The sequence below is a fragment of the Labeo rohita genome, chromosome 12 (assembly GCF_022985175.1).
Source record: "Labeo rohita strain BAU-BD-2019 chromosome 12, IGBB_LRoh.1.0, whole genome shotgun sequence".
Lineage (NCBI taxonomy): Eukaryota > Metazoa > Chordata > Actinopteri > Cypriniformes > Cyprinidae > Labeo > Labeo rohita.
Window position 1 is genome coordinate 19,766,465 of NC_066880.1, and position 24,199 is coordinate 19,790,663.

General features: G+C 38.9%; 1 protein-coding gene across 1 annotated transcript in view; it reads right to left on the bottom strand.

Moving 5' to 3' along the window:
* lrp2b (low density lipoprotein receptor-related protein 2b) overlaps positions 1-24,199 on the bottom strand; it is a 48,646-nt gene that overhangs the window by 14,838 nt on the left and 9,609 nt on the right. The window contains 50 exon segments of the mRNA XM_051124393.1: positions 1,121-1,237; positions 1,318-1,437; positions 1,973-2,101; positions 2,196-2,441; positions 2,659-2,855; positions 2,974-3,151; positions 3,236-3,459; positions 3,698-3,868; positions 3,960-4,112; positions 4,208-4,724; positions 5,936-6,231; positions 6,329-6,530; positions 6,620-6,751; positions 6,831-6,950; positions 7,071-7,196; positions 8,774-9,016; positions 9,118-9,321; positions 9,793-10,082; positions 10,164-10,322; positions 11,093-11,258; positions 11,353-12,273; positions 12,360-12,548; positions 12,885-13,121; positions 13,451-13,664; positions 13,763-13,940; positions 14,035-14,144; positions 14,264-14,407; positions 14,524-14,690; positions 14,790-14,918; positions 15,004-15,181; positions 15,293-15,521; positions 16,207-16,391; positions 16,511-16,719; positions 16,941-17,189; positions 17,300-17,677; positions 18,129-18,245; positions 18,729-18,851; positions 19,030-19,269; positions 19,358-19,636; positions 19,901-20,038; positions 20,184-20,314; positions 20,475-20,600; positions 20,806-20,998; positions 21,486-21,695; positions 21,873-22,013; positions 22,112-22,314; positions 22,936-23,142; positions 23,231-23,297; positions 23,300-23,450; positions 23,643-23,812. Of these exon segments, the coding sequence (XP_050980350.1) occupies positions 1,121-1,237; positions 1,318-1,437; positions 1,973-2,101; positions 2,196-2,441; positions 2,659-2,855; positions 2,974-3,151; positions 3,236-3,459; positions 3,698-3,868; positions 3,960-4,112; positions 4,208-4,724; positions 5,936-6,231; positions 6,329-6,530; positions 6,620-6,751; positions 6,831-6,950; positions 7,071-7,196; positions 8,774-9,016; positions 9,118-9,321; positions 9,793-10,082; positions 10,164-10,322; positions 11,093-11,258; positions 11,353-12,273; positions 12,360-12,548; positions 12,885-13,121; positions 13,451-13,664; positions 13,763-13,940; positions 14,035-14,144; positions 14,264-14,407; positions 14,524-14,690; positions 14,790-14,918; positions 15,004-15,181; positions 15,293-15,521; positions 16,207-16,391; positions 16,511-16,719; positions 16,941-17,189; positions 17,300-17,677; positions 18,129-18,245; positions 18,729-18,851; positions 19,030-19,269; positions 19,358-19,636; positions 19,901-20,038; positions 20,184-20,314; positions 20,475-20,600; positions 20,806-20,998; positions 21,486-21,695; positions 21,873-22,013; positions 22,112-22,314; positions 22,936-23,142; positions 23,231-23,297; positions 23,300-23,450; positions 23,643-23,812 (10,203 nt within the window).

Genomic DNA, 24,199 nt, shown 5'->3' on the forward strand with positions numbered 1-24,199 from the left:
TTGTTTTAAACCTGAATGAGTTTCTTTTCTCTGTTGAACATAAAATTTATTGTTGGAAAACATTACAGTGAGCAAATAATGATAGTGTGCATTTACACTAAGTGCAAATAGCAATTGATTCTATTATTAAATGGATGTCAACTTATTGGGACAATAAAGCCCTCCCTACACCTACCCTTACTGATACATTATTTTCAACATATTGATTATTTCCTTCATTTTTATTGAAAATAAATGACTTTCCGATGTGATATGAGATTTGAAAAGAAAGAAAAAGATGTTCGGCAAAAGGTGGATTTGAACTCGGACTGATCGCATAAAAAAAAACACGGCACGTGCTTTACCATCTATACCACTTGAGCTGATATTTGGCAGATGTGTTTTGTAGTGTTGACTACCCTAATCACACATTGGTGGGTGGAGTAAGTTTAAATAGCCTCTGCCAACAAGGCGGACTATTTGAACTTAGTGTAAATGGCATATTGCTTAGTGTAAATAGAATCCATTGCAATTAGTGAAAAGAGAATCCATTGTTGTTTGCACTTAGTGTAAATAGCAATATGCTATTTTCACTTAGTTTTTTTTAGACAACTAGATTACTAAAAAAGCTGTAGTGGAAATGCATCACTCATTCAGTGACCTGTGGAAACTGAGGTATGGAAGTGCTGTTGTTGCAGCCAGTGGAGTGTAATCAAGAAGGGTATGACATGAAATCTCTTTGGCTAACTGAGCACCACTTTCTGGTCCTCTGCAGAGGCTTAGTCACATTGGTTGTAAGGCCCACCAGTACACCACTGCCATAATCCAGTCTTAAAATTACAAGACCTTGGATGAGTATCTGTGCCTCAGGAAGAGTCAAATTTTGTAATGTTGCAAAGTGTGAACCTACACAACTGTGCAGGTTGTTGAGACGTGGGTAGAAAAGCTCTTTCTTTTTTTTTTTTCTGTCCTGGTTGGTGTTTTGGGCCGCAGTTGCACAATAAAGTTTTGGTCAACTAATGAGTTTGCAGGGATGTTATCCATTAGTGTTATAATGTGTTTAGAGGACAGGGGTTGAAAAAAAGAAGCTGAAAAGAAGGAGAGAATTAACAGGGTTTAATTTATGTCAATTTCAGCTTACCACAGTCTCGCTCATCGGAATTATCTCCACAATCGTTGTCATGGTCACAAACCCAAGATCCTGGAATGCATCTCTGGTTGTCACAGCGATATTCGCTCTCAGAGCAAGGTCTTGGTTCTATGAGCACATACATGAAAACTCTGAGCTACATACAGTACATGCCTAAAAGTTAATGGATGGATCAGTATATTACTCACCACAGTTTCTCTCATCAGATCCATCTCCGCAGTCATTGTTCCCATCACAGCGCCAGCGAATGGGCACACAGCGGTGGTTATCACATCGGAAATCTCCCAGAGGGTCACAGGTCAGCTCATCTGCATGCAGCAAAATGGGGAGGTTGATTTTCATTTATTTTATAAATGTTCAAAGTAAATGAAATTATAATCCCTTTTATGTAATCCATCAAAAGGGATATTCATTGCTGAATTATGACAAAGGATTCTCTGATAATAGCTGGTTTATTATTTACATCTAATAAATCTAATATTTAAGATCTTAAGCAAACAAAATGGTTACAAAAGTAAAATTGTCTTTTTTTTTTAAATAGTTAAGTTAGTGAAGTCAGTAAAAAGCTTCCAACAAGCATCCTGCATGAGGAGAACTCATTGAATACTGTTTAAAATCATCCCAAGATGAACCTCATGTTGGTTATTTTGCAGAAGTTTTTTTTTGGTCAAATGAAAATTTTCATACTTCCATTTTGTTTTCATCAGTTTAATGGAATAGTAATAATATATAATGAGCAGGTGTGTCCAAACTGCCTCTATTCTGGTGCTAGAGAACTTTTTTTGTCTTGAAGCTTCCGTCAACCTGCTTTGTGAAGATTTTAAATTATTATATGCGACTTACGACAGCTCTGCTCATCACTGTTGTCTATACAGTCATTGCTGCCATCACACACAGCCCACAGAGGTATACAACGATAGTTTGTCTTGCAGGCAAACTCAGTGTCCGCATTACACTTGTGATCAGGACCCACTATTAAAAAAAGATTGAGGAAAGAGACAAATATTAAAGGTCAGTTAACTCCGAGCTGTTTAGGAATGGCCCATTTTCCCAAAGGGACACTCACTGCACACATCATACGGCTCATCTGAGTTATCTCCACAGTCATCCTGTGCGTCACACACATAGTTTGGTGGTATGCAGCGTCCGTTTTTGCATTGAAATTGTCCAGGTTTGCAGGTTTTCGCAGCACAGCTATCAGCTTCCTCGTCGCTGCCATCCGTACAGTCCTCCACGCCATCGCAGTGCCAGGATATTGGGATACAGTGCTTATTTGTACACTGGAACTGGTTCTCAGAGCAACGATGGTCACCTGGGTTACAAAAGAGTTTTCAGAAATGCCAAGTACAATGTCACGTAAATATTAATTTTAAAAATTAGCAGCAGGACCCAAACTATGCATTTCAGTTACCAGATACAATAATCAACACAACCAAAAATTGTTGTGTTGATACTGACTTCATTAAACTTTTTCAAATTTTCTTGTTACTGTCTTTATAACAATGCATAAATGCATATGTGTTACATACTGCAGAGTGCAGCATCTTCATCAGATCCATCTGGACAATTATTATGGCCATCACAAAGGAAAAACGGGTAGGTGCAGTTCCCATCCTGGCACTGGAAGCGTCCAATTGGGCAGTAACGTGGAGAACATGTCTGAGGCTCGTCAGAGCCATCGCCACAGTCTGACTGACCATCACACTTCCACCATATGGGAATGCACCTGGAGATAATAAGCAAACAGAGAAGAGAAGTGAGAGTGGAAGAGCATAAGATCTTTAAATTATCATCTTGCACATTAAATACACATTAAAGCTTTATGAGAGAATGGATTCACTTACTTCTCATTGTCTCCACAGCGGAACTGTGTACTGGAGCAGTCAGCCACACACTGTATCTTAAAGCCAATAGCCAGACCAATGAAGTGATCCGGACACTCACATGTGGCCGTAGTACCACCCGGGCCAATCAGACACAGGTGACTACAGGTCAGGTCATGGTTATTGCACGGATTGTTACCTAAGAAAATATTATTAAAACGTTCAAACAACTATCATACAAATATAGTTAATGATGAAATGAATGATATATATATAGCCTTACTGCGTGGCTGTCTGTAAGGGTGGTAAATGTGGATGTCATTAGGACGGTGTGTGTTGTTTCCCATTACAACACGGTTTGCACCAGTGTATTTGTGGGCTTTATCTATGGTGTGGGTGTTCCAGTCGGTCCAGTACACAAAATCCTCAAACAGGGTCAGAGCAAAAACATGGGGCATGGAGCCTGTTATAGCCCTATGTCTGTTTTGTCCATCCATATCAGCATAACTGTTGAAAGAAAGGACATTAGAAGTATAAATTCAATGGCTGCATGATGTATTGGTACCATATATATTTATATGATCACAGTCGTGCTGATATAGAATTTAAAATGCATATTTGAAGTTTAAAACACTATATTCTTGCCTTAATTATTCATAATACTGTATGCATTACATAAAGTAGGCCTGTCTGTTACTGTCTGAAGATCAGATTTGGTTTGGATACAGTACAAGACACAGCTTACTCAAGAAAATTGAGGTGAGCGTCAGCAAAAAAGATCTTGTTGTTAGTGTAGTCAATGGTCAGGGCATGAGGCCACACTAGCTTGGTAGTGATGATAGCTGATTTGTTGGTTCCATCCATGCCAGCCCTGCCAATGAAAGCCGTCCGCCCCCAGTCTGTCCAGTATAGCCACCTGACCGGAAATGGGAAAGGGAAAGTTTGCACACATGAAAATAGCAGTTTTAACTGAACAAATATATTAGACAACTGTTATTTTAGCTCACCCATATTTAGGGTTAACAGAAACAGCCCGTGGATTGGTGAAGCAGTATGTGGAGTTGGCATCAACACAACCTTTCAGAAGTTTTTTCCGGTAACGTCCATCAAGTTCAGACACATGTATGGCTCCCATAGCCACATCGGCCCAGTACAGCTTTCTGCAAGAAAACATCCTCTCATAGATTAACCTTGTTCATTTGTTTTTACAACATTCTTTACGTAAATAAGTGAATCAAACCCCTCATTAACCTACCTGCCCACCCAGTCCACAGCCAGGCCTTCTGCTCCTTCCAAGTCACTCTTCAAAATGACCTCCCTTCCTGTCCCGTCTAAATACATCTTCTCAATGCGCCGTGTGCCAGCATCCACCCAGTATAAACGCTTCTCAGTGGAATCAAAGTCCAGAGCAACAACGTTCGATAGGCCCTGCAGCACCATCGACAAGGACGATCCATCAGTGGTCAGGTTACGGATGTAGTAACGATTGCTGTACAGGAGGTATGGTGCAATCCCACTGTTCTGCCGGCAGCTGCGACCATCAGGCTCCCGCAGGTATCCCGGTGCACACTTGCAATAGAAGGAGCCCGCAGCGTTCTCACAGATCTGACTGCACACTCCTGGTTCCTCTTTGCATTCATCTATGTCCTCACAGGCCTTGCCGTCTGGCATGAGTTTGTAGCCGTCTCTGCAGGAGCAGTAGTAACTCGTCAAAGTGTTTACGCAGTTCTGAGCACACTGGTGAATGGCTGGGTTATTGCACTCATTTATGCCTGTGGAGGGACAGAAAGGCACATCATTATCTTGCCCAGTTATTTATCCAGTTTATTAGCTTCATTTTAATTATAAATGTGCTATTGAGAAAGGAAGTGTAATTTATTTATTTGTATATGCGTCCACTGTAATGACAATATGATCTGAATTTGCAAATGTATTCAGATAAAACTATGTGGTCAGAGCTTAAATCAAAAGTGTGTCAAAACTAAAATGTATATTTTATATGTAACTATATACAGGGGCATAATTTCCACTGGGGACAGGGGGGACATGTCCCCCCCCCACCTTTCAAAATCCCGTTTGTGTCCCCCGCACTTTCAAATTTGTTTTGGACAGGTAGCGAAGTGGGAGAGAGAAGGGGGTGGGATCGGGAAAGGTCCACAAGCTGGGATTCAAACTTGTGACGCCCGCAGCACAACAACGCTATATGTCGGCACGCTAACCATGAGGCTATTGGCGCCAACCAAACGTGCATTCAAAAGCAATTTTAATACCCCACATTTAGAGAGCAGTTCCCCAATGTGCATAAATTAGGCTACATAACATATTTAGACTGTTATTTGTATATAGGCTATAATAGGTTGTGTAGTTATCTATAGTTCTGTATCATGCTTGAAAAATGTGGTCTAATTGCACTTTGAATATTGAGAAAGCAGCCTAGCCTACTTTGATTATGGCTGCACTTATTGTTTGCACTTAATACGACTAAGAAAAAACTGTGTTGTTTAGACTATTTTAATTTATACGGTTTTTATTTATATTTGTGAAAAGATCTTCAGTTAGGAGGTCAAACGTTCTTGAAGCTCATAAGTCATGTACAGTTCTAAGGTTGGAAGAGACTCACACGAAATCATACAGGAGAGAAGCCAGTCAGTTGAGTTTGTAATGTATGTAAATGCAGGAAATGGGATTCATATCGAAAATATTTTCCCCCAATATTGCTGTTTTTACTGTATTTTGATCAAATTAATCCATTACATACATACCACACTTTAGCCATATTGGCTTTACAAACTCATAATTGTAATTTTCAGTATGGCTTTACCCTTTTGATGGTGTTGGATAATCAGAGAAACTTCTTTTTTTTTTTAGAACAGACATAATTCAGAATTCATTTTTAAGGCCTTATTCACACCTTTTCAAATAATGTATTTGGCATTTTAGGCACATTTCTAAAGTGAGCCTTTTCTCAAATACAGTGTCTTACCACAGCCCTTCTCATCACTGTTGTCAGAGCAGTCGCTTTGATGGTTGCAGACCTTATGGATGTCAATGCACTCCCCAGAATTGCACATGAATTCTCCAGGTGCACACGTGGGTTCTGGACTTCTGCACAAGCCCTCAAGTTCATCAGTGCCGTCCTGACAGTCTGTATAACCATCACATACATACACTGATGGGATACACACTCCATTCTGGCAGGTGAACTCCTGACTGGTGCAGGTGCGGTACGAGCAGCCGATCTCGTCACTGCCGTCCCCACAGTCATTCACGCGGTCACAGCTGAGGAGAAGTTGATGCACAATATAGGTTTTATAAAGATTTTGAGAAGCATTTGATTTGCATTGTTTGAGTGAGGTACTGGAGGGGATGAACTCACTGGAAGGGCACCAGAATACAGCGACCATTGGCACAAGTAAACTCGCTCATGTGGCAGGTACGGTTGGGGCAGTTGTGCAGCTCATCTGCGGCATCTACGCAGTCCTTCTCACCATCACACACATAATTCCATGGAATACAGCGTGGAGAGCCCGGGTACCAAGTGGAGCATGTAAAATCGCTGGGGTTACAAGTCCATGATCCTGAAATACAAAATACAACTCAGACAAGAAGTAATATGTGCACTGACTTGCTGGTTTCTACCATCTTGAAAATGGATAATAGGCCTCACCGCACTGGAGTTCCTGGGCCTCATCACTGTTGTCTCCACAGTCGTTGTTGCCATCACATACCCATGTTTGCAGAATGCAGCGCCCATTCGCACAGCTGAACTGCTGAGGGTTACAAGTTTTAACATGTTCCTCTGTGGAAAGAGAAAAAGAGAGTATTGGTTAGTGGTTCCAGGAACAGCTTCACAGAGAGATGAGGAATTTGACATGTACCGCAAGTGGGTGGCTCATCTGTGCCATCCAAACAATCCTGGAGGATATCACACACCCATGACTGGGGAATACACCTTCCGTTATCACAGCGGAACTCGTCTCCAGAGCAGGTCCGGCCAGCTGTTGACCACAAGTTTACTACAAGTTTTTTTTTTTTTTTTTTTTCACTCAAAACCAAACGTCTATCATCATGAAGAACATCTGCAAGCAAAAGCTGAAAGCTGAGACCCTGAAACTCACCACAGAAGAGTGGATTTTCATCACTGTTGTCCCCACAGTTGTTAAAGCCATCACACAGGCTAGTTGAAGAAATGCAGATGTTGGTGGTGTCACATTTTACTTTGCCAGGTGGACAGGTTCTGTCCGCTAATAAATCAAACAAATATGTTTTTCTTTGTTACCAGAAATGACATACTTCACCTTAAATATCACACCAGCTAAAGAGAATCTTGTGCAGGGCTAAATATCATTGCTTGTTTTAGTTTAAAAGGGAACATCCAAGAGGCAGAAAATTCCATGCAATTTGTGGGTAATACTTGTATACACTAATAAAGTACTTACAAATCATTAAACTATTATTTTATAGGTAATTTATAGTTTATAAACTGTAGTTAATACATTAATAAACTATACAATTAGTGAGTTCTTCCTTCATTATCACTGTAATTAACCAAACTATTATTTTATTTATTATTTTATTATTATAACTAAATCAAAAACTAAAAAAAATAGTTTTCAATGATTTGAATAGCAAACATTAGAACAAATAATATAAATTTTAATTAAACTTCAAAACGTTTGAAATGTCGCCCTGGTACTAGAGTTACTAAAACGAAAACTGGAAAAAAAAAAAGATATACAGTACTGTGTTTAAAAGTTTTAGGCCACTAGTACTTTCACCAGCTAAAGAATGGTTTAAAGTAAGTTATTTCTATCTTTTGCTGTAGTGTGTCAGTAAAAAAATATCGGTTTACATTTCCAAACATTCTGTTTGCCATTAATTGAGTAATCTAGTGAGATTTTTGTTTGCACAACGAGTCTGACAACAGCCAGTGCACCACACTGATCTAATCTCATCATCATCCAGTCTTCCTGGAATGACATGAAGACACAGAACAAACTGAAACGGAGTAAATTCAGAAGAACTGTGGCAACGTCTCCAAGATGCTTCTAGAGACCTACCTGCAAAGCTACCTGAAAAATTTTGCGCAAGTGCACCTAGGGCAAAAGCTGCTGTAAACGCAAAGAATGGTTGCACCAAATGTTGATTTCATTTAGTTAATAGAAAGTAATTGAGAAAGAAAATCTATTTATGACAGCATCCTCATTTTACAGCATTTTTACACAAGTGCCTAAAACTTTTAACAGTGCTGCAGCTTTGCAGGTAGGTTTCTTAAAGCATCCTGGAGACTTTGTCACAGTTCTTCTGAATTTAGTCTGTCTGAGTTTGTTCTGTTTCTTCATGTCGTTCCAGACAGACTGGATGATGATGAGATCAGATCTCTGTGCAGAGCACTCGCTGTTGTCAGACTCCTTGTGCAAACCAAAATCTCACTGGATCATTACGATTAATGGCAAAATGAATGTTTGGAAATGTAAACTGATATTTCCTACTGACACACTACAGCAAAAGACAGCCTTTAACTAACCATTTTTTAGCTGAGGAAATACTAGTGGCCTAAGACTTTTGCACAGTACTGTATGTCAGAGTGATTTTATTATAATCACTTGTTTAATAAACGAATATAAAAAAAATAGTTTGCAGTACTGTATATGTATATATGTATTCCCCTTGTTTATATATATATATATATATGTATATATATATATACATTTGCAAAAGAACATGCAATTACTAAAATATAAACTAAAATGAAAACTGAAAATCTAATTAAAATATTAGGAAATACTGTAATAGTATAATACTAAAATATTGCACTCACGGCAGTTAACTTCATCAGTGGTGCCATTGTCTCTGCAGTCATTGATTCCATCACATACAAAAGCCGCACTGATGCATCGTCCATTAGCACAGGTGAACTCTGTGACAGGGTTACAGGTTGGGAAGGGACAGCCATGCTCATCGCTGTTATCTCCACAGTCGTTTGTGTAGTCGCACACATAGCGCAGAGGCACACAGCCTCCATTATCGCAGGTGAATTCCGTAGGTGAGCAGGTGTGGAAAGCTGTAGAAGGTACATTAATGTTTGCATTTTTTACAATTCAGGTATAAAAAAAATGGTTCGAAACTAAATGAAACAATTTTTTACTTGATAGGGTCACTTACCACACACTCTTTCGAACTCATCTGAGCCATCCTGGCAGTTCCTATAGCCATCACATTTCCAGCGCTTGGCCAAACAGGTTCCGTCCAGACAGGTGAATTGATCCCCATGACACCTCTGCCCATTGTCAGGGATGCAGTCTTTCCCATCATTGGCCAAATACCAGTTACCAGTGTTGGGACACTGACACTCTGGACCAGATGGACCTGAGATAAAGTGATAAACAAATAACCTAAGATGTCATAAGATGTAAGGCCCCTAAACCAAAACCAAAAATCAAAAGAAAAAAGAAAAATAATCATACAAACTGGTATTTGTATACAGTGGTTCTAAAAGTCTAAGAGCAAGTAAAAAGTGTTCCATTTTGCTTTTTTAATTTGCATTTATTTATTTACAGAAAAATAAATAATTTAATTATAAATTTAAAAATTCATTAAAAAATATTAGAATTTCTGAAAATTTTCTCTTTTGCTTTAATTACAGCAATACTGATTGTGTTCTCCAACATGACTTTACAATTGTACTGTATGTACTAAGAGTTCCATGATGAATGTCACAAATTTTATTATTTGGTTAGTGCCCTAGAAATAGTGCAGAATATGTTATATTACTTATTTTAAATGCTAAGTCTCAGACTTTCACTGACCACTGTATCATATGGTTGCCTTTAGACCAACCTGCGACACAAACATGGCTGCAGCCTCCATTGAACAGCTGGCAGGGACTCAAGCATTTCTCCTGCCTACTGGCAGAGAAGACATGGATGTCATTGGGTCTGTACTGGAGATTACTAGCCATTATAATCAGACCAGAACCATCATCCTTGTTGGCGCGGTACACAATCCATGTATTCCAGTCAGTCCAGTAGATATCCTGTTGGAACACTGTTACAGCAAATGGGTACTGTGCCTGACTAAGAATGACCTCCCTGTTTTGTCCAGTCAAAGAGGCACGCTCAATCTTATCCCTGTGACAGAGAGCCAAAATTAATTTTTAGTACAGACAACAAACATTCAACTGACAAAAAAAGAGGTCTGTATAAACTCACAGTGTTGAATCAGCCCAGTACAGCAGCCGTTCATCATAATCCAAAGACAGAGCATTAGGTTGAGAAAGGCTTGTGTTTATTATAGGGATCCGGAAGTTTCCACCAAGTGTGGCTCGTTCAATTTTAGCAGGGGTTCCCCAGTCAGTCCAGTATAGGTATCTGAGCAAGCAAAATCAGTTTTCAAAGAGTAATTCATGATTTATTACCTTAATGTGGCTGGAACAGTTTAAACTATATTTTAAAAGCCCTGAAATTTCATACTTGAAGTTTTAAAAGGGATTTACACTGCATTGTGATACCAAAGGTATACAAGTAAAGTGTGGAACGATGCAGAGTTTGTAACACGCCAGCTGTTTAGCAAAAAAAAAAGTTTCTTTTAAAAACAGTTTGCAAACATGAGGCTAAGCATTTCATTTTCTGGTAAAGCCCTTAGAATGAGGAGGAAATATAATTATTATTTGTGACACTGACCAGCGAATCCCAATACAGTGGGTATTGCATTTACACTGTACTCGTGTGATCACTCTGATGCGTCCTCAACTACCTTTGGTATTCAATATGTGGACAACATTCACATACAGGTTTCATGTATATTGGCAAGTGTGAATGCAGGAATACTCAAATTAGATTCAGAGATGAGTTTGTGTGAAGCTGCATTTACAGTGAACTGAGCAGCTCTGCGACACTAAAACACCTGAACACAAGATGCTCGCTTATAAAAGAACACACGTGTCACTATGTAACACAGAGCACTTGTACTTGCTTAATTAAATCACAAACTTTGCGACTGGATAATTACGCAATGCATGTTGTGGTTTAATTTTATTTTCGATTTATCATGCAGCCCTAATGAACAGTGTGAAATATGGAAAAAGATAACCCAGGTTCTGTTAACCAAGTGTTTAATTTTAGGTGTGAACAGTTCTTACCCATAGCATGGATCCACCACAATTGCTCTGGGGCGGTCAGCATGTGCGATAAAGGAACGGTTTTGGCCATCTATTCCCATAGACTGTACACTCCGATTGTAATAGTCTGTGAAATAAAGACGCTTGTGGATCCAATCATAGGCCAGACCTTCAGGATCATACAGATCTAACAGATGGAAAGAAAGCATAAAACTCTTTAACATTTTTATTGGATGGTTTCTGCTAATTCAATCTGAAAATATTAAAGCATTAGTCTATACCACTGGCTATGGTGATCGGTGGGCTAGTGCTGCTGGTGGTTGTGATATATCCTATTTTACTCCTGCCTAAACCCACATACTGTGTAAAGAACACTCTCTTATCCTGGAAGTCAAACTCTGTGGCTAAAAGGCCGTAGCCCAGATTATAGGTGGGGAATGGGGTGCTGTGATCCTCTGGGTCCAGCCTGATGCTGTTCATAGTGTAGTCCGTGGTGAAGATCAGGTACTCATCCAGGCCAAAGCCACACGAGATTCCATTGCTGAGCAGAGAGCCATGGGCACAGGCACATTTGGGTTGCTGCTGTTCGGGCATTGCAAAACAAAACTGTTGACATCGCCCGTTGTCCTCTTGGCATGGGTTGAAACCCACCAAGTTCGCAGAAGTGGGCTGAACATGGGAGTCAAACACTACAACATCTGTCAGATCCTCAATACCATCTCGGATCACCTCAGGTGTGTCTGTATTCCCAGGACTCTTGCTGGCCTGGAAGAGTTTGCCCAGTTTGCGATCCACCCACAGCATGTAATTACCAAAGATGGCGACACTGTACGGTGCAGGGTAGCGACTACCATAGCGAACAATCTGCCGCTGAGAACCATCAGCCGCCATGCAGGAAATCATATCCAGTGCATCATCAACCCAGTACAGGAAGTTATTAGTGTAATCAACTGTTAACCCTCTGGGGGATGACAGGCTCTCAGAGGCAAGAACTGTCCGATTGGTACCATCCAAAAGTGCACTCTCAATCTTGGGTGACTGGCCAGCATCAGTCCAGAAAAGGAGACGCAATTTAGGGCTAACGGCAATATCCATGGGACGATCCACTGAACTCTTCAACAGAATTAGTCGAATGCTTGTATTCAAACGTAACACCTCAATGTATGTTTGAGAGGTATATGCGTTAGTGAAGTACAAGTTTCCTGATATAAAAAAGAAAAAAATTAGCCTGATATATAAACACATACAAGCCTCTTTCACAGTATACACAATATGCACATTAATTTACCTGCGATCCAATCTACTGCCAAACCCTGAATCCTTCCGGTGCCTAACTGACTGATGACAGTAGAATAGCGTGAGCCATCTGTCTTGGTCCTGTAAATGCCTCTGTAGGATGAGTAGGTGCTGTTATCAATCCAGTACAGAAATCCAGAAGAGATGTGCATGTCCACCTTGCTGATAACTGAGTATGTTGCTACAGAATAAAAGCACATAATGTTCTAAGTACACAATGGTGTAACTATTATTAACATTTATTATTTATGTATATATAATTATTATTTATTCTAATTATTATGTATTATGTATTCTGTTTATTATTATCTACACAAAATTATATATTTTTCACAAAATATAGATTTCTCAGATGGGAGGCAGACACACTGTCAGTTTAAATCTACACTAAAGACCCTTGTCCTTAGTGTATTGAATATAATCTATTAATTGAATAATTGAATATAATAAATGGAATTAAAACTACTCCATCTCAAACAAGGATCAAACTGTTTAGCATACTCTAACCAATACTCACTTGCTCCCACAGGAACCATGGCCTCAGAGTGGTCAGAGCTGTTGATGTGGAATCCTCTAATAAATTCAGCAGAGGAAACTACAGCATAAGATTCATATTGCTCACACTGAGACTCATCCTGAGATGGGATAAAACCTGTGGTGCAGGCGCATGTCTTTTGTCCATCAGGTTTTGGCAGACACAGGTGGGGACAGCCTCCGTTGTTTGTACTGCAAGCATTGGTAGTGCCAGCAGAGTCTAGATTTAAACAGAACATAATGAATATTTTTTTAAAAATCCAGAAGATCATACTTTTGACTGGTCTTAAATCGTGCCTAATAAAATGTGTTTTCTAAGGGTATTATCTTGTTTCAGAAGGATCACCCCTGGCATGCAGAGGTCAATTTTTTTTTAGTGACAGCTTAATGGCTAAAAAGTATTTAGCCACTGGCAACATACCAGTGCCACTAATCACTCAACGGTAGCTCTCTTTTTATTACAAGTTACCAGAGTTCATTGATGACATCTTGGAACCCCTGTAACATCTTCTATGAAGAATAAAGTACAAACTGTAAAGCTTCACTCACTGTCTCTGGCATGCACTTTTAGTGCCCGCACCCCTGCCATGCCGCTCCTCATCACTACCATGTCTGCGCCTGTATTCTTGTCCACTCTCTCAATGACCTCATAGTCAAGGTCAGTGTAGTAAAGGTAGTTTTGGTAGACAGTGATACCCCAGGGGTGAGATAGGCCACTCACAATGGTCACCCTGCTTGCACCATCCATGGTTCCACATTCAATCTGCCGATCACAGAGAAGTAACACAGCCGGGAAAATAAAGCAAGTGCATAATTAATATTTCCTACATGTAGATTTATGAGCAAGTGTATCTTTCTCACCATCCCAGTTTGAGGAACACCCCAGTAGATTTTCCTGGCCTCTATGTCTGCAGCAATGAACTCAACATTGCCTAGGCTGCCAGTGTAGAGGTTTCTGCGGTTTCCACCATCCATGTCTGCACTTGCCACCTTTGGTGGAACTCCACTGTCTGAACCTCTGTCTGTCCAGAACAGTGTCCTGCAAGGGTGAGTGGATGATGACAATACATTAATAACTAAATAATTAGTGCACATGTGTGGACAAATGTGTACTAGTCACAAAAAGTGTTTACCCCCTGGCTGGATCGAGAGCTATTCCTATTGGCTCTCCAGCTCCCTCTGGTTTCCCTGTGTTTGTAATAATTGTCTTCCTGTAATGTTGAGATCCATCAACCCTAATGACCTTGTGGGAGAAGATGTAACAATAAATAAACAACAATAAATAAACAAATAATAACTTCATTCAATAAACTGATATATATGTTCAAGTGCGTTAATGTGTGAAGAAATTATGTTGTTTACCTCAATGGTCTTAACGGAGGGATTAGTGTAGTACATGGTTCGTGTTATCCAATCAAAAGCAAGACCGGAGGGGGAACCAATGATAGCAGCAGGTGCAAACTGAGTCCGATTCGCCCCATCTGTCTTACTTCTAAAAATTGAGCCCTGGGGAAAAAAATTCTATATAATCTTTCTGTATTTTTCTTTCTGTATCTTAACATTTTTATAACATTTTTATTGGCTGGTATATAATATATTTAAATTTTGACTGATTTACTCACAGTGCCTTGCACCCAGTAGACAAACTGCTCTTGATCATCAAAATCAATATCTCTGCCCTGTGTGATGCCTGAAATTGTTGCCATGGCATTGTTGGATGTGTCATTGGGGTTGAGAGGGATTCCCATAATCACTGTATCTCTGACAACCATTAAGAATGGTGTGTCATCTATGAAAAATAATTATTTCAACATCATTAAGTTAAGTAAAAAGGCCATAAGACCTCAAGAACTCAATTGGCACATAGTCATTTTGTCAAGACTCTCACCTTTAGTACAAGTACGACCATCGCTGCCAAGGGTCCAGCCAGACTGGCAGTCACAACTGTAGTATCGTGGTCTTAAGTTTGATAGCAGACACAGCTGACTGCATGGATTGTTCTCACAGGGGTTAAGTGCTGTATGGGATCCAACAAACTATGTTAATCAACTAACAAAACCAGCCAGAAGTCCTTTCATTAATAACCAATGTGAAAGCCTAACCTAAAGGTTGCTTGACAGGGTGATCCATGACGATACCCATGCACTGGTACACACTGGTCAAAAGGGTGGTGAAGTTTCCTCCATGAAATTTGTTAGTTCTCATAATTTGGCCTTTGGACTGGTCACTCCAATATACGTTGTCTTCAAAAATGGTTATGCCATGTGGTTGCTGAAGAGCCTGCGGACAAGGAGACGTTAAGAAGTGATGAGTAAAAAAATTCAACATCAGCCAGCCTTATATTTTATGCAAAATATACATAGGTTTTAACCAGGGACATTAAATGGTTACCATGTCACTTGCAAAGACTTGATGCCTGTTTTTGCCATCGTAGTCACAGTAGTCAATATATTTCAGGTAGGCGTCAACAAAATATACTCTTCTAGTTGTGTAATCCAGGGTAAGTCCGTTGGGCCAGTATACCTTGCTAGTCACAATTGTTTTTCTTGCATTTCCATCCATACTAGCTTGTTCTATTCGAGGGTTCTGACCCCAGTCTGACCAGAATATTAGATTGATGCTGAGAAGAAAACAGAAAGAATACTTTAAACCCCTTAAAATACTTTAAAGACCTTAAAACGCCTACATGATCTTAAAGTAATAATTCATCCACAGATAAAAATTCATTATAATTCATTCAGTTAAAAAAAAAAAAACTCATCCTCATGTCATTCCAAACCCATAAGACCTCCTTAACATAAATTAAGATATTTTTAATGAAACCTGAAAGATTTTTGTCCCTACATTGAAAACACCTACTTGAAGATCAAAAGTTCATAGAGATCAATAAAGTAACCCATATGAATCGAGTGGTCTTCTGAAGTCTTCTGAAGAGACGTGATCACTTTATATAATGAACAGATATAATTTAGGCTTGTACTCACATATAAACATCAACACACATGCAAAGAGAACATAAAATATGGTAATAGGAAGCTCAGATATGCTTGCTTTACACACAAGAACAAATGACTAACAACTAATAGGGTTTATTCTCGCACATCCATCAGTTGAGTATGACTGTTTACCGCATTATATTACATTTTTGTAAAAAAAAATTAAAATAAAATAAAAACAAAAGTCTTATGGGTTTGAAACGATATGAGGACTAGTAAGTAATGACAAATTTTTTTTGTGAACTTATCCTACAGCAAAACTACTGTTGCAAATAGAAACAAATCAGCACGTATGTCCAATATACATACTAGTTGCGGGGGTCTACAGCCAATCCGCGAGGGCTGGTAACATTTTTGGTAATCAAAATCTTCCGGAAACGACCATCCAGAGTAGATACTTCAATGTTTTCCATGACGTAGTCTGTCCAGTAAATGTTTCTACCCACCCAATCCACTGCTATATCTTCAGGTACCACCAGGCCTGAAGAGAACACCTAACCATACCAACATCATCAAATGAATGAATTAAAAAACTGTAGTTAACATATTCTTAAAATTAAACTCATGAGCCAGTTTAAGACAACTAGACTTTTTATTTCTTCTTATCATTTACCTGTTTTTTGTCTGTGCCATTCTGGAACGAGCTATAGATCATTTTCTGAGATGAATCACCCCAGTAGACTCGTTTATTGACATTATCAAAGTCTACAGCAACAATGCTCGAGCCGCTGACAACAGGAACAATAAGGGGTGGCCTAAGTAAGATGCGGTTTGAGACAATCTGGCTGCGTCTGGCCACCAGAAGTAAGGCATCACCTGGAGCTGGAGCAGATTACAGAATTTCTCATTTCAAGTTTTACTATCATTGTGTCCTTATAATACTTTACAAGAAATGTTCTGTTTTAAAGCAGTATGGTTTTGGTGTTCGTTGGAGCAGTGTGAACAAGCATTACAACCACTGGCCTTTTTACCAGAAATGCAATTCATGTTAAACCTCATAAAGTCTTAGGCCAGTCATGTTTGATGTGTAAGTGACTGCTTACAGGTGGCTCTGCATGTACGTCCATCAGACTCCAGCTGGTAGCCATCTTGGCAATAGCATCGGAAGGAGCCACGCTCATTGAAGCAGGACTGACTGCAGAATCCAGGGATCAGACACTCATTTATGTCGTCACAGGTCTTTGAGTCGTTCAGCAGCTGGAATCCTGGTTCACAGGTACATAGAGCTCCAAATGGACCCTGAATACAACCATGACTACAGCCTCCGTTATTCACCTGACAATCATCTTCATCTAATAAAGTAAATAGGGAGAAAGAAAGAGAAAGAAAAACAATCTTAAAATTCATCAACATCCGATATTACTACATGAATTAGTTTTACACAAGCAACAGCATTACTCACTGCAGAGGGGAGACTCGTCAGCTCCATTAGGGCAGTCTCTCTGGCCATCACACACCTGAGCCTCTGTGATGCACACCTGGTCTGTGGGACACAACCACTGACCTGATGGGCAGCTGAATGGTGGAGTGGGACAGTTGGTTTCATCACTCATATCCCTGCAATCATTATCCCCATCACAAACCCAGCTCTGAGGTATACAGTTTCCATTAGCACAAAGGAACTGGTAAGAACTGCAGGTTCGGGGCGGGCAGCCATTGTGCTCGTCAGAGCCATCCTCACAGTCTGGATGGCCATCACATTCCCAAGTTTTCGGAATGCAGAATCCATCAACCTGGCACTGAAATTCATTGTCATGGCACAGACCTGGCCCACGTGTGGCTGTACATGAAATATCAGTTTTTAGTCATCACTAGCACTATTTTATCAACACTAATTACTAATTAATAATACAAAAATAGATTACAAAATAGATACACATTTAGTAGCTTCTATCCATATAAAAATGCTGACATTTATGGGATATAATTCTGTTATAAAAAAACTATTAGATATGTTATATAAATTAATCAAGGTTTTAAACTGTATTTAGATATTGTGAAATATGTAAACTCTGGGGAAAATTAATATTTAATTAACTGACAAAGAATATTTGAAAAAATTGCAGACTGATTGACTGAAACATTATCTTAATCAGTTTTTTTTCCCATCCAAAGGTCATGGTTAAATTGCAAAATAAATAAATAAATAAATTATAAGCTGAAAAGAGGAAAAGACCTGAAAGAGGACTTGATGGAACTGAATGAGGATTTCTAAAAAACATATAACTTACGACAGCCGCTCTCATCTGAGTGGTCCCTGCAGTCATAAACCCCATCACAGCGATAGTTCAGATTCACACACTGATCCCCACTGGCGCATGCAAACTCATATGTTGCACAGGAGTATGCTACCCAAAACACACAACATCCATGGTAATTAAAGTTGTCATGAAACAGAAATGTAGCGACAGATCTTTTCTTTTATATTGTGACGCACATTCAAGAGTAACTAATTACTGACAGAAAAAAATGCAGGGCTCTCAAAAGTGAACATGAGCTGGGGGGGTGGGTGGGTTAAGCAAATTAAATGACTGGAATCCTCTATACGTCACCAGAGAGATTTATGTCGTTGTCACCGGAAGGTTCAGTTATTTTGATTAATTAAATATTTTTATTGAATCAGATATTTTGATTAAATATTATGAAGTGAAAAGCTTTAAAAAAAGAAAAGAAAAGAAAAGAAAAGAAACATGCACACATAAATTGGTCACAATTAAATCTACAGCATACATTTTGAAAATAGTTTTCATATTTTATGTTGACTTTAAGTAGGTCCTTTGTATATCCACTGTATACAAATGCCTCAAATTTAAATTAAATCACTGACTTACCACAGTCCTTCTCGTCAGATCCATCTAAACAGTCCTGGTCTCCATCACAAACATATGAATTATATATGCAACGGTGATCTGGACACAAGAAGTAGCCAGGCCGGCAGGTGGTGATAGTGGAATCTAAAAGAGGACAGAGAAGGTGAGTGGTTAAAATTAACTACAGGATGTCACATTTGTGTACATGGGCAGCACTAGGGGTGAGCTATTTTAAAAATGTTTTATCAAACTTTCTTTGCCAGTAAGCATTTCTGCATATTTACTGAACATTGAACATCTCTCTGAAATCTTAAGTACTTACTGCACTGTCTCTCATCGGAACCATCACGACAGTCATTGAAGGAATCGCACACCCATGCTTTTGGAATGCAGTATCCGTTAGGGCAAGCAAATTGGCTGGATGAGCAGGTGGTTGGAAGGCGTGTAGGGCAGTTATCCTCATCAGTTCCATCACCACAGTCATCATGCCTATCACAGCGCCAACTAGCAGGGATGCACTGCTTATTCCCGCAGGTGAAGGCATATGGAGAGCAGGTTGTACCTGAATAAAGAGTTGAAAGGAGATGTTCATAGACATGTCTAGATTGTCTTTAGATGGTGCTCAAGCAAACTCACGTGTACATACACACCTGGATCTGTACAGTTGGCTTCATCTGTCTTGTCGGCACAGTCATTCGCACCGTCACAGCGGAAAGAATTTGGCACACAGCGGCCCCCGTCGCAGGGAAAGGCATAATCTCCACAGTTATCATCTGGTGGGGGCTCAGTATCATCCTTTACACAGTCCCTCTGGTTCTGCTGCAGCTTCATGCCATAGGGACATCCGCACACACGGCTGGACGCAGGCGTAGGGAAACAGAAGTGGCTGCAGCGGCCGTTTGGAATCAGATTGCATTTGCTTTTGAGCACTGTACACAGCAATGAGATAACAATAGTTGATTATCACTTACTGTAACAAGTACCTTACATCTAACAAGTACAAGGGTCAATTTTATGTCCTATCTATTCATTTATTCAAAAATAATTATACTATTAATTCTACATTTTTTTGCTCTTATATATTGTTGACTCAAAACTGTTATCATCATGTTAAACATGTCTAAAATGTATATTAAAACTGACGAAATTCCAGTGAACTGGATAAAAAGACAGCAGTTTTTCTTTTTACTCACAGTTCTGGAGATCAGCTGAATAGGCCTTAACATTCATTATGCCTGTGATGCCATTTCTTAGGATTATATTTTCCCCACCATCCCTCTTCCTCATTCGGAAAACAGAATTTGTCCTCCAGTCTGACACAAACAGATGATCTAACAAACAGATCAGTCAGTGAAAAAACAAAACAAAACATATATTAAATTGAGTTAGATCTGTACTTTAACATAATCTCAACATCATCTCAACATCAGCGTCATAATAAACATGTGAAGAATGAAGAAATACAGAAGTGCCAACCTGTGTGTATTGTAAGTGAGAAAGGATGAGTGATTTGTCCGATGCTGGAGAAGGCCTGTCGATCTAGCCCATCAATGCTCACATGCTCAATCCGGTCTAGCTGCGCATCAACCCAATACAGCCTATCCATCCTGTTGAGCACAAAAATACGCTTTTTTCTTGTTCAAACTGATCTTTGTGGTGGGATCAAAGCAGAATGAAAAGTGAATAAACTCATCTCATTATAAACAGAACTCTTTCAGAAATCAAAATGTATAGGTACTGGAAATTATTGTAAGAGGATCTCCTTACAGGTAGTCCACGGCAAGTCCGTTAGGCCAGCCGAGTGTTGTGTTGATTAGCGGAACAGCATTGCTTCCATCTGTGTATGCCCTGGTGATCACAGCTGGACGGTACCAATCAGACCAGAACAGGTATCTAGGAGTGCAAAATAGAGCAGTCCAGTAAGTTCCATAAAATTCTAATAAAATTACACAGAAACAAATCTAAAGTCTCAGATATCAAATCTACAGAACAGTTAATGGTTATTTGGGTCTAAAAAAAATTATTCTGTATTTAAAGGACATACTATAGATATTTTATTTAGCAAAAAACTTTATTTTATTTGAATCATTTTGCATACCCAGCACTGGGGTGCACAGCAATACCCCGGGGGTATTTCAGATTTTGAACAATTTCCCGTCTTGATCCATCTGTTACTTTAAAAGCAGAAATAGTGCGATAGGTGCTGGATGTCCAGAAGAGGATATTAGAGGTCCAATCATATGCCATTGACTCCACAGAACCCACTCTGTAACCTGTCAGGATCTCATGATCTGAGATATAATAGAAGCATGTTTAGTGAAAAAAAAAACATTCTGTATTTTACATGACTGTATTTTGTATATAACAAAAACAAAACAAACAAACCAACAAAAAAAATCTCTACTCCTCTTACACTGAAAAGTGCTGAGTGAAACTAATTTGTGTTACACAGACCTAACACAGAACAGAACTAAACCAGTGTTCTCCAAACTGTGGTAAGCACAAGTATGTGGAGTGGAATGCCCCGGGTTGTTATGTGACAACTATGGACATGTGTAATACTACAAAATACATTTTGTTTTATTAAAATGTTAATGAAAACGATAGAAAATATGAATTTTTAAAATGTATTTTATAAATATTTGTAACTGAAAATTATATATATATATTATTATTATTATTTTTTTTTTAATGCATATAAAAAGTAATTAATATTAAATTATGAAATTCGTTTTTTTTTTTTCAAAGAAAAGAAACAGCACTCTGTTTTACACTTACTGGTGCCATTGATGGGTGATTTGTAAATGAGTTGTCGCATTCGGTCATTGTAGAACACAGTCTCTACTGACCCATCATACTCAACTCCAGAACCAGAGAAGGACTGGGCCATGCCAGCAAGCGGCAGGGTGACATCCTCCTGGGACGAAACGTTAAGAGGAATCCCCCTGACTGATTTTGCACTAGCCACCAGTAAATAATCTCTAATCTCTGAAAGAGAAATACATGTTTGTTTCAGAGGATCTGGTACTGCTGAAACTAAAAATCAAGCCTGTAAAACTTTTTAAATGGTAAAATACACTCTCCAATCCCAGTATTCCATATGTATGACCATCTAATTCAACAAAAGTGTGGTTCATAATTTGGCAGGCAGGCTGTCTCACTCACTAAAGCAAGTGTGGCGATCATCCTGGAGGTCGTATCCTAGGCGACACTTGCAGCGGTAACCCAGCCCGTCGTTGTCAGTACGGTGACTCAGAAGGCAGATTTGCTGACACCCACCATTGTGTCTGCCACATGGGTTTTTCACTGTAGTTAGAAAAAGGCCAATAATTATGCGTAATCAATGTTGCAAAGTGCTGGCCTTATTCAGTATTTTGTATTATCAACAATACACTTTATCTTACCAAAGGGCTGAAGAGCTGGATGGGAAACCACAATTTGTCCAGGTCTGTTAGTAGAGCGGTACAGAAAAGTTGGGTCACTGCCATTGAAGCGGTTGGTCCGAATTACACCCATCTTGACCCAGTCTGTGAAAAAGGCATGGTTCTCGAATACCGAAATCCCGAATGGATGAGGGACCTGATGACCTCCATTCAACACTGTTTTCCTAGTGACACATTTGATAACACAAATATAAACATAAATTTAGCATTCAGTTTTCTTAAATTAAAAAAAATAATAATAAAATAATAATAATAAAAATAATAAAAACGATATGAGCGATTCTCAACCTTTTTGACATCAAGGCCCCCCACTGTGCATATCATTATTTGAAGGCTCCAGTTTTTCGTGATTTACTGGATATTAATTTTTCAAGGATTTTTATTTTTTTCTACATGATAAAATATATTACAGCTTAACAAGAAAAATGCTATATAAAATGTAATATAAAAATATCCATGGAGTTATAAGATTTCATTACATCAAATCTTCATTGCATTAAATAATTTTACATGATTTTTTTACATGATAATTTTACTAGGCCTTTTACAGGCCTAGAAATATCACTTTAAAAGTCTCATTTATCTATGCTCTGCACAAAGGGAAACCTGGGGTCTCATATATAAACATATGTACATAATGATCCTAAATGTGAATGTATGAAAATTTCCTAAATGTTTCACCAAACAATTTATAGGCCTCCTAGTGGGCTCCAGGCCCCTGGTTGAGAACCACTGACTTGCATGTTCCAGAAAGGTTTCAAATAGCAATTTGCGGTTTACAATACCTGTCCAAGCCACTATATGTAACAGTCTCAACCAGGTTAAAATGGCTATCTGCCCAGTAAACCCTCTTGGTGACCAAATCCAAGGTGATTCCAGTAGGAGAACCCAGTCTGGTCTTAACCAGCTCAAATCGGTTACTGCCATCCATAAATGCACGCTCCAGTTTAACGTCATCTGTGTTATAGCCAGAGTCTGTGAAGAACATGTATCTGTAGGAGGTAGGTTAAAGCAATCAGACCACAAGTAGATGAGTTCAATATTCCTTTAAAAAACAATGAATCACATCCACAAACACACTGTATTGGGTCCAGAGCAAGCCCATGAGGAGTCACCAAGTTTTCTGCGACCAGCGTGACACGGTTTCCCCATCATAGTCACATGCTTCAATTCTCTCTACGTATTCCTCGACAAAGTACAACTTAAAGTTGATCCAGTCCACAGCCAGATTCTGGGCATTGTGCACTGCTTCAGATAGCACCTCCATCTTATCACTACCATCAAACTTTATAGAGTAAACCTAAAAAAACACATAAATAAACACACACACACACACACACACACACACACACATATATATATATATATATATATATATGTTAGGAAAAAAAAACATAATAATAATAATAATAATAATAAATTATATATGTATATATATTATATATATATATATATATATATATATATATATATATGTATATATATTAAACACCTTCTGAGAATTGGTGTCTGTCCAAAAGATCCTTTGAGTGTGCCAGTTGTAACCGACCCCCACAGCGTAACCTCTACCATCTGATTGGACCAGAAGCCTGACAAACCGCCCATGTATATCTGCCATCTTGATATCACGGCCATCTGTGAAGATCAGCTGTGGCAAACCCTCTGTAAGGGCCAAGGGACATTACAATGTACTATCTATGTACTATATATAATAACAGCTAAAACGATGGGCACAACAAAAACAATTATATTTTTATCTGCATTATAGTACTATAGTGGTTCTCATCTGCTGAAGCCATCTGGGCCATCTGTATGGCAACATAATTGTGCATTTTGTAAAGCAAAATATCATTATAATAAATTGGACTTTTGTTTACTCTCTCTCTCTCTCGCTCTGTACTAAATTGTTCCCAGTAGTGCCTTCAGTGTAGGCAGATGATGGTTAACTGATGATTTTAATGCGATTTATAATACTTTGGGAAGGGCTGCTGTAATCCTGTACTAACACCTTGAACATTTTGAGGGACTAAAATAGATTAAAATTAAATT